Source organism: Panonychus citri, unplaced genomic scaffold (genome assembly GCF_014898815.1).
Source record: "Panonychus citri isolate SS breed McGregor unplaced genomic scaffold, ASM1489881v1 Contig00016, whole genome shotgun sequence".
NCBI lineage: Eukaryota > Metazoa > Arthropoda > Arachnida > Trombidiformes > Tetranychidae > Panonychus > Panonychus citri.
The window spans coordinates 411-11,586 of NW_026515421.1; the positions used below are offsets into that span (position 1 = coordinate 411).

General features: G+C 30.3%; 2 protein-coding genes across 2 annotated transcripts; both read left to right on the forward strand.

Annotated features, from left to right (window-relative positions):
- Positions 1 to 3,101: 3,101 nt before the first annotated feature.
- Positions 3,102 to 5,180, forward strand: LOC128393962 (muscle segmentation homeobox-like). The gene has a single exon (XM_053354200.1). The coding sequence runs from the start codon at positions 4,095 to 4,097 to the stop codon at positions 5,037 to 5,039; it is 945 nt and encodes a 314-aa protein (XP_053210175.1). The 5' UTR covers positions 3,102 to 4,094; the 3' UTR covers positions 5,040 to 5,180.
- Positions 5,181 to 5,634: 454 nt separating this feature from the next.
- On the forward strand, positions 5,635 to 7,587 carry LOC128393972 (homeobox protein MSX-2-like). Its single transcript, XM_053354211.1, has one exon. It carries the CDS (start codon positions 6,603 to 6,605, stop codon positions 7,482 to 7,484), a length of 882 nt encoding a protein of 293 aa, XP_053210186.1. The 5' UTR covers positions 5,635 to 6,602; the 3' UTR covers positions 7,485 to 7,587.
- The last annotated feature ends 3,589 nt before the right edge of the window (positions 7,588 to 11,176 follow it).

The following is an 11,176-nucleotide window of genomic DNA, read 5'->3' on the forward strand; positions in this document are numbered from 1 at the left end:
GTTAATTTTGATTGGCATCAGGTTGACAGTTAACAATCAAATCTAATTTTCAGTTCTGATTCTATTAATAGTAAAGAAATAAAATGATAACCATTGATGATTGAAACAATTTAATTTTATCCAAGTAATGATTAAAATTTAACTGACAATCAGCAGGTAATCTCGGAATCATTGATATTTCAATTTATTAATCATCTGAATCATTTAAATGATAAATTCAAATGATTGAGAAAAAAAAAGTTTCGAATCAAAAATTTTCATTTGATTGATGTTATTATTTAACCAATGATTGTAACAACTTGCAGTTATCATATTACAATAATCACAATCAAAGTGGTACAATTGATTAAATTGTCAGTATGATCATTGAAAGTGATTAACTTTATGGTTAAACTTAATGTGAATAGATTTTTGTAACAATCAAGTTAAATGTTTACATCATTTGGTGAATGGTTTAATATTGAGATGAATTTAGCCAATTAAGAAAAATAATACGATCAACAATCAATAAATTGTTACCTGATAGTCTTGGGAGTTTTAACTCCCTTACATCACACGATATGTCAACATGAATAGTAAAGAAGGTCAAATGATAAAAGAAGAAAAGTTCACTTTCGAATTTAGAACATAATTCGAAATTCGATATTATCGCAGTCAATAATCACGGGTTTCGCCATCAAAGTGACCTTTGTCGTTCTCTGGGTCTCCATGTAAACTATTTTGTTTTCTAAATAAATAATTATGTAAATTGTTACTTTCGAGTTAATCAAAAGTCGCAAATGTACAATTCGAAGGATAAAAAAGTTTGAATACAAAGTAATGGAGTTTTTTTTTGTTCTAGTTGATATTTAACTTGGCGTTGCATTGGGACAATAATGATACCACTATAGTTTGTCTAATGTGAATTACAATCAAGTTAAATTGTTGACGGTCAATTAAGGCTAATTAAGGTCAATTAGAGTCAGCAAAAGAGGTAAAGACAAAAAGGTAAAGTGTCCAAAGTATGGGAAATGTTAACAGGTAAAAAAGTGAAAGTTGCAATTACGATTGTGTTACTATTAATAGTAAGTGAAGGGTTATTATTATCGTTGTGATGATGACTTTCAATGATGGTGATTAACATGATAATCAGCATATTGATAATAAGGAAGAGGTGATTAGTGATGATAATTGATGATTGTTGTAAAAAAAAGAGTCACAAAGCAATTAAACAAATGATGTTTGAGTGAAAAAAGTTTCAGTTAAAGTACATTGATATCATTAGAGTTTTGTCAGTTCGAAATTTAATATTATTATTATTATATCACCAAGATGAATATGATAATATGTACAATTACAGGTGAATGCTGATTTTACTGCTAATTTTGTTGAAATGGATTATCGTTTATCTTACCAAGGGGATCAACAGGTAAAAGGTCAGAAAAAAAGTCATTCAGCTTTTTTATCACTAGAAACATTGTAGAGATTGAGATGAGATAGGAAACAATCAGTAGCTCGTTCGCACTCGAACCTCAATCAGGCCAAAAGTCAAATAGACTTCGTTTAACTTTATCAATGTTTAAATTTATGACTTTCGTCTCATCATCATTATCTTCATCTTCTCTTTCTTTTTTTCTTTCGAACAACAAAAAAAAGTTATTGTGATATTAACAATGGTTATTAACAAGTCGCCATCGTTCAGGTCATTTATTGAGCTACAGAAAGTATGGTTGTCCCTTCGTAAGTGTAATTAAGGAATGAAAAAAAAAGAGAGAACGAGAGTAAGAGGGAAAAAATCGATGGACAAACTAATGACCCTTTGAGAATTGACCACACCTTTAATTAGGACCTTTTTTTGTTGTCCGAATAAATTGGGTCAGACTTTGTCCATCATCAAGTTAACAACTAATGCAACGATGAAGATGAAGATGATAACATTGAATCGAGTTCGGAACCAATTTCATTGGTATTTTGTTGTTACCTGTTTGTTTCTGTCCAGTTAGTAGTCAATGACCAATTCAAAACAATAACAAAATATGACAACAATTGATTTTTATTCATTTCCAATTGTGAGTATACCTTTTTTTAGCCTAACCTACCTTAGGCCATAACGCGACTCTGAATACTACAAAACAGTAACATCAATCGGTATCGATGGTTAGAGTAATTCTCTCTCTCTCTGCTTCTGTCTTTATCCGCAAAGAAAAAGTAATAGAAAGAAAAGAAAAATAGATGAAAAAGTAAGAAGAGTAAGACAAAAATCGATTATCTTCTTTTGTCTATTATTCAATTGATTATCTTCATCTCTTGTGATGAAAAGGACTCTCACCAAGAGGTCAACAAAGAAAAAACAATAATCTGGACATACATATATTCATCTATGAATGAAATAGTGACCGTCTCGAAATCACAACTTGTCTGGACACTAATAATAGTCCACAGGAAAAGGTTAAGGTAAAAAGTTGTTACTAATTTTCAACAGGTAAACACATATTATCATTTATAATAATCATTCATTATAACTTACTACTAACCTAGTTACCTTTTCATTGAAACAAATACGCTAAATCAGGTGTAAAGGATAGAAAGCATTGTAATTATGTTGATAGTAAAAAAAAGCGCTGATTACTTTGTACCAACAATCAGTTAATGGTCAAGTATTTTTCATCTAAAAAAACGTTATTTGTACCAACCCGTTTTTACCTCATTATAAATAGTAATCATTGAGAGTCTTGGGGTCAGTTAAACCCTTTACTTATACATGTATGTAAATGGTCAATAGTAAAAACAAGAGAGAAAAAGAAAAGTAAATTAAGATAATCATTGTTAATTGTCTTTGATTTAATTAATACCTTTCCAATTTCCGAGAGCTATTCGAAGATCGTGTTAATAATATTGCCACTTTGATCGGCACAATTAGTTAATTTGATATTAAACTAACAACACTGACTAACGAATAACGAATAAGATTATTATCGACAATTGGATTTTGTATTAATGAGATTATCTTTTACTCTGTTGGGTGTTTTTCCCTTAATCTGGTTCGAGTTTGTTGCTTACCTTTTGTTTACTTTTTTCTGTAGTTACCTGTGGATAGAGAGTAAGAAAGAAAGAAAGAAAGAAAGAAAGAAAGAAAGAGAGAGAGTTTATTTCGATTTGATTTGATTGTTTTGACTATAACAATAAAGAATCGTTTAAATGTAAACATATAATTAACTTTAATCTGAATCAGATCTTAATCTTAATCTTAATCTTGTGTTTAAAGCGAAGGTGCCAATCAACAAGTAACAGGGAAAAAAAGACAAACACAAACCAATGACTTTATCTTTTCGGTGGAAACATTGAAATCGATATATACTAAACTGTATTCTAGTTTTAATGGTCATTCATTGGTCAGTGGTAATTAAAATAATGTAAATTATTTACTTATTGTTGTTCACAGTTGGAAGTATAAGTTGATTGTCCAGTGTAAATGATAAAGTGGTAAAAATATTTCAACAGGTGAAATATGACTTGACCATTAAAGATAAACGAGTAATGACCAAACATTGTGGTCAACATGTTGATTATTATTCATTTTTAATAATAATAAAACCACGATAATTAGTATGAAAAAGAAAGAGAAAAGGAGATAACAATCTAAAAGGAAGCAATTTAATTGTTTGAATGAAAGATCATTTCAAATATTACAACTCAAATACTCATAATGATCAACATACACAAGAGATACACATAGACACACACACATAGAGAGAGAGAGAGAGACTTGAAAATAAGACACACCCTGAGGAGAGATGATGATTCAAATCCCTCCTCAGATTTACCGCCGGTTAACCAGTGGCAGTTACACTCCACCTCTTTAAATGTTAATCAACTGATTATCATAATAAAAGTACAACAATCTAACCATTTCTAGTTAGATGGCGTTCGAGTTGAAACTTATAGTTACACTTGGAGTCGAGTCCAAGTAAATGTTATTTTCTAGTTAACTATAAGTCTGAATGGTTGCAACAATTACCTAAAGTGATATTGACATTAAATTGTGATTCAATTGAAAAATAAGTAAATTGTTACACTTGGGAAAACATTGAATCGATCAGAACTGAGAACGAAAAATGAAAACTTCAAGTTCAACATCGATAACCAAATCATTGGTATCGATAAAAACACCGATAATTAAAACAACACCTTCAACGACAGTTACTAATACCTCCCAATTATTACCTACAACCAATTCATCACAATCAGTTAAATCAAATAAATTATCATTTTCTATTGATAGTTTGATTAAAAATGATGTAATTGTTAATGATAATGATGATGATCATGTTGATAGTGATTTAGATGATATTGATGATGAAAAGGATAGTTTTATCTCACCTTGTGAGACTGTCCTCTCATCTTCATCTCCAACCTCATCACCATCACCTCCACCTCAACCACCAACTCATCCTCATCATCTAAGTCTTCATCCCTTTCATCAGCATTTTCATCCTCATCTTCACCATCACCATCAAATTGATTCTTCATCATCATCTCCTTATGCTAATATTGGACTTTTCTCACCAAGAGGTTACCCTTGGCTTAATGGTGGCGGTTTTTTGAATGTTATGAGTGCCAATGGTGTTAATGGTTCCAATGGTGGAGGCAATAGTGAAGGTGTCAGTGGAAATGGATTACCAAGATTACCAGCGATTAAATGTCAATTAAGGAAACACAAGAGTAACCGGAAGCCTCGAACTCCGTTTACCAATAATCAACTTTTAGCATTGGAACGAAAGTTTCACACCAAACAATATCTTTCGATAGCTGAACGAGCCGACTTTTCATCTTCACTTAACTTAACGGAAACTCAGGTCAAAATTTGGTTCCAAAATCGTCGGGCTAAAGATAAACGACTCAAGGAAGCGGAAGTGGAAAAATTAAGAATATCAACTCGGTGCTTACCTGGTGCTTTTGGTCTGCAATTTTATCATCCTCGACCTCCACCTCCTCCAGCTCATGTTTCATTCTCACTTTTTCCCAATCAACACTCACTCAACTCACTAATTTGTAAATAATTAACATTGTCATCAAATCATTTTCATCTTAAACATTATGTTTTAATTGTAATTAACATCCCAATTTGATTCACCCAATTTAATCAACTGATTTCATTTTTTGCCTGTTAATTTGATTAAAGGTTAAACTTTTACCCTTCAAACTTTCAATCAATCAAAACCATATCTTTATAATCAGAATCTAATCAAATCTGATTGTAATATCACATTCATGATACATTAATCAAATGTCATTTCAAACAACATTGAACTCGGTAATACGATAAATATAATAAATGTGAAATCGTGATGACAATTTAAATTGTAATTACTACGATTATTATTATTATTTATGATGAAATGAATGAAAGTTAATTACTTGTCAGTTGAGAACAAGATATTTATCATTATCTTAATTGTTCTTGTGGTCAAGTGATTAAACTCAATGGAAAATCATTTTCTATGTGGTTTCATATTTCGCTTGAAAGAAAAGTAGAAAAGGTAAAAAGGTAAAGGTAAGAGTTAAATGCGACAATAATTTTACAAGATTATCTTTTACTCTGTTGGGTGTTTTTCCCTTAATCTGGTTCGAGTTTGTTGCTAACCTTTTGTTTACTTTTTTCTGTAGTTACCTGTGGATAGAGAGTAAGAAAGAAAGAGAAAGAAAAAAAGAAAGAAAGAAAGAAAGAAAGAGAAAGAGAGAGAGAGTTTGTTTCGATTTGATTTGATTGTTTTGACTATAACAATAAAGAATCGTTTAAATGTAAACATATAATTAACTTTAATCTGAATCAGATCTTAATCTTAATCTTGTGTTTAAAGCGAAGGTGCCAATCAACAAGTAACAGGGAAAAAAAGACAAACACAAACCAATGACTTTATCTTTTCAGTGGAAACATTGAAATCGATACACTAAATTGTAACAATCAACACAAAAGAGGAATTAAAAAATATTCTCAAGAATAATAATCTTCAAACCTTCAATCAGTTCATTCAATTATTCAATCCAAAGTCTCTGATTCATATTATTATCTCTAAGCCACAATGAAAAATCACCATAAAAATTAACAGTTATTAAAATTCATGTTCAGATGAAATTAACATTAATACAAATTTCCATTAATTAGTTTCAAATCATAATCATTATATTTTATATGTGTAATTAATTGCTTGTAACCCAATTTAATATCTACATTAACGATCAATTTCATCACAACGAGCCTTACATTATCACTAAGAGATGAATTCTAATCCCACCCCACCCTCATCCTCATAATATTCCCACTCCCTAGTGACTCCTCCTTCCAGTGAGAGTGGGTGTTGTTGTTGTATAGGTTGAAACAAAGTTCCCACTCTGTAGATGGCGTGAAAGTTAAATGATAAACAGTTTGAGTTTAACCAAAGTGAATGTTATTTACAAGTTAACTATAAGTCTGATTGTTTGAATCATGATCCATGTCAACAGTTAATTGTTATTAGTTGTGTAATTATTTTATAAACAAACAAACGAAAAAAATTACTGAAAACATATCATATCATATAAAAAAAGTAATTAGCTCACTAATTAATCACTAATAGTTATCAATGAAAACTTCAACATCTTCCTCGTCTTCATCTTCTTCCTCTTCATCCTCATCCTCATCAACATCAATCTCATTAGCACCATCAAAAACAATTACAATAACAACTTCAAGTAAATCAAGTAAATTATCATTTGGAATTGATAAATTAATTAACCAAGGGACTAATTATCATAATAACAATAATCGTGTCAACAGTGAAAAAGATAACGGTAAAAGTAAAACTAAAGTTAATATAAATACAAATATAAATGTTGATGATGATGATGATTGTGATTCAAGTGATGTAACTGAATTACCAAGTGAAACCGTTATTTCATCATCACCACCAACATCATCTCACTCATCACCTCCTTCAACTCATCCTTTTCATCCCTTCAACCACCTTCACCCACACAATTCACCTTCAGCATTTGTCGGTGTCTTTACAAATGAAGGATACCCTTGGTTCAATCGCAGTGTAAATAGTGAGGGTGGAAATGGATTACCAAGATTACCAGCGATTAAATGTCAATTAAGGAAACACAAGAGTAACCGGAAGCCTCGAACTCCGTTTACCAATAATCAACTTTTAGCATTAGAACGAAAATTTCAAAATAAACAATATCTTTCGATAGCTGAACGAGCCGACTTTTCATCTTCGCTTAACTTAACGGAAACTCAGGTCAAAATTTGGTTCCAAAATCGTCGAGCTAAGGAAAAGCGTCTCAAGGAAGCGGAAATTGAAAAGATAAGACTATCAGCTCGTCCGCTATTACCTGCAGCCGCTGCAGCGGCTTTTGGTTTTCCCTTTTATCCTCATCATCCACCGCCAGCTCACATTGGTTTCTCTGTGGCAGCGGCGGCCGTTGCAGCCGCTGCTGGTTTCACAAGCGCTAATTGTTAACCAAATTATGTTTACTATTATTATTATTATTACAATTATTATATCAACACACTGAAAATAATCAAACATCATCATCATCGTCATACAAACAATAAATTATCGATTATTATTAAATTTTTTCCGCTTCAAAATGAACTTTTTATTTTTATCGTGATAATTTTCACTCCAAGTTTATCCATATGAAAAAAGTTATTGTCCTTCAGCAAGAAAGTCAAGTGCTCAGGAGTTAATATCATAAATATGAATCAGTTGTTTGAATTCAATTAGTTGAGTTAATTTCATTGAGTTTTGTTATTATTTTTGATAAAATACTCTTGACGTAATGATGATGATAATGAGATGATGACAATCAAATGCTCAGTTGAAAGAGAATATAATTCAAGACAAAAAAGTACCAAATCTTTTTCTTTCTAAATATTTCCGGTTCTCTTTTTCAACCGGAAAATGACCAATCAACTCAGAATTAAGTTCATACATTAAAGCTATCAGAAATTTCATCTTCCATTACAATTGGTCATCATTATCATCATGATTCATTTATTATTATTATATACAAACATGGAAAGAAAGAGAATAAAAAAATCCCATATTCCAAAATAAGATTTCATGAGATTGCTTCTTCCACTATATTCAGAACTTAAAGAGCAGCATTTTACAAAATCGAAGCTCAAAACTATAATCAAATCATAATTATAATAATAATTGTCAATTAACTTGCAATCATCATCATTGTCATCACAGTTTCTCAACATACAGATGATTAAATTTGATTTATTGTTGAAAAAAAATAACTTAATGAAATATGATTGAGTGTTAATCACAGGCAATATAATAGTTGTAAAAAGGTTTGGCCTGATAATGGCTTATGATTATATTAATATGATGATTATGATGATAAGGATGATGTGCTATCATTGTATGAATACCCTGTTCCTCCTCCTCCCATTGAAATCAATGGTCGTTGGAAGTTAATTGAAAATCTGTGAACCAAATCGTTAGCTTCATGTCCATCAATGAGTGAGTATCAGTGTGAGTGTGAGTGTGTGTGTGTATATATATTTAACTAGTTAACAATGGACCTTATCTGGTTGAATGATTTAAAGAAGAAGCTTAAAAATAAATTAACCTGAAAACGAGATCATTAAAGTATTAACATTTTCCTTGTCCATTAGCTATCGTAATGATCAATATGAATATGCATACCCACATACAAATACATCGAGATGGTGACGACAATAACAATAATAATAATAGTAACTTAGGTTAGATGAGGTTAGATTAAGTTTGATTAAGTTGATAAAAAGTTTATCCATCTTAAGCTCCAATGGTTTATGAAGGAAAGAAAAACTTTACAAAGACTTGACTTTCTCTCTTTCTCTTTCTCTCTCTCTGTCCTTTTCCATTGTGTGATTATAATTGTGAAAAATCAACTAGTCGACTCGTAGATATTAATATTGTCCGTTGATCTTTTCTATTTTCCCGGTTATTTGGATATTATCATAATGTGAACAACTTTTTTTCTCCAACTTAATCATTTACTCTTCTTTCTATTGGGTTAGTAAAACTTTGTCACTCGATTACATTTTGTCGACTTTGCTGTTGGTCTTTTTGTGTTGTTGTTCAACATTTTCAATGACAACAAAAAAGACGACTAAGATCAACTGTTCAAGAAAGTGAGTTCGATACTTTGTATAAAAGTTTTCTGTGAATAAAAAGGGAACCACTTGACAATAACAATGACAGTAGTTTATGATATGTATGTACTCATGTTGTATTAGAACATAGTTCTTATATCGAGTTTGGGGTCGAGGAAAAGTTACTTTTTTTCTCCTCAAGCAACAACAAGAAAGGCCAACAAATGAAAATCTCCAATGAATAGATTTTGTATTCGCAAGCGATTTGAAGGAAAGTTAATAAAGTTATTTCACACATCGACTTTGAAAGGTATTCAAATAATCACTTCTAATAGTTGATTATAATAGTTAATTGTGATTAACAATGACAATAGTTAATGTTTGTTAAAGTTTCCATTTTAATTGTTCAGTCAATCATTAACAATGTCATTATATTAGTAAAGTTTGTGTCTCTTTGACAATATCAATCCATTTCAATTGTCAACCTATTGGCTTGATTTTGGCGCTTCTGTTTTCAACACCAATCAAATTAAATTATTACCTTAATTATGCATTTAATTTTCCACCATTACCTGTTAAACTGTTGACCACTCCTTTCGGCAATATAATCAATTTATGATCGTTTTGATTGCTTTCCAATTCCTTTTCACTTTTGGAGCCTTATTTTTACATAACAATTTGATGCCTTCGATTTTGTTGTCGATCCTTTTATTTGATTGCTAAATTGTTGCAATTTAATTCATTCGTATAAGTTATTCATTTTTATCGGTGTATCTTTTTTCTTACTTATCGCTTTAATTTACCGAATCTAATTGACTTTAAAGTCACCATTTGTTGACCAATGGTCAAATGTATACATGTGCATACAAACTAATGATACAGTAAATTGTTATTGATTATCCAACAACAACGATTCGTAGTGATAGTTACGTTTAAAACTTATATTTATATCTGTTTCTGTCTTATGACCATCATAAAGAGACTGGTCACTTTTAGTCTTACTGACCAATGAAATTTACTTTATTACACTAGAACATGAATACGAATCATTTTTCAATCATTGAAATGACCGGAAAAAAACTATCTCCTCATGTAATCTTGATATTATTCATGAATCATGTTATCTTGAATTCCTGAGATAAAAGTATGAAATACAATAATAACCATGATAATATATTAAATAAGATTAACATTAAATCATAGACCTGATCATCATTGATAATCATCACCATCCTTTCATATTTATATTGAACTCAATGAAATATCATCAATCATATTTAGTACCAGAAGTTAAAGTAACCTAGCCTTGACCAGTAAGTATTATAATTGAAGAAAAGTGGACACAAAATCAATTCATGAATGAAAACGTATCCGAAATGATTTGTTTCCAAGTATTATCAGATAAAATTGAATTTCCAAGTGAAATTGAAATTGAAATTCTCAGTTAGAACTTGATAACTCTTAATACTTTGGTTGACTTGGAATTGAATCAGAAAATCTAATATCATTTTGATTAACATTCTCAATGGGAGAAAACTACAATCAGAAGCAACAATCAATAATCATAATCATAATCATCATCAAATAATAGTAACAATTTGACCACAAAATTAATAACAATAAGTTATCACAAACAATCAACAATTTGAAATTATCATGAATTCTGATTAAATCTGTCAACTTTTTTTTACTATATTTATATAACGGTTATCACCATGATCCTTACACAGGGAGGGAAAATAATAATAACAGTATATTAGGTTATTGAAAGTCAACCTCCCACTCCTCATATTTGGTCACCGGCGGGAATCAGCAGGGAGTGAAAATATTTTTCCATATTATTATCATTCTGATTCATGATAACAATTACAGTTAACATTATTATCACATTGGACACTCGAAAATCATTTATTATCATTATTATTGATTTCCAACTACAATCAGTTATATGAGATTTTATTAATAATCAATTGATTGTGATTGATTAACTCCATCAGTTTATTGTTATTTTTTTTTACTGTTCAAATATCCTAATTAAACAATTTAAACAATAACAAA

Bases quoted from the DNA above. Each gene is read 5' to 3' on its own strand.
- LOC128393962 (XM_053354200.1), top strand. From the start codon at position 4,095: ATGAAAACTTCAAGTTCAACATCGATAACCAAATCATTGGTATCGATA.
- LOC128393972 (XM_053354211.1), top strand. From the start codon at position 6,603: ATGAAAACTTCAACATCTTCCTCGTCTTCATCTTCTTCCTCTTCATCC.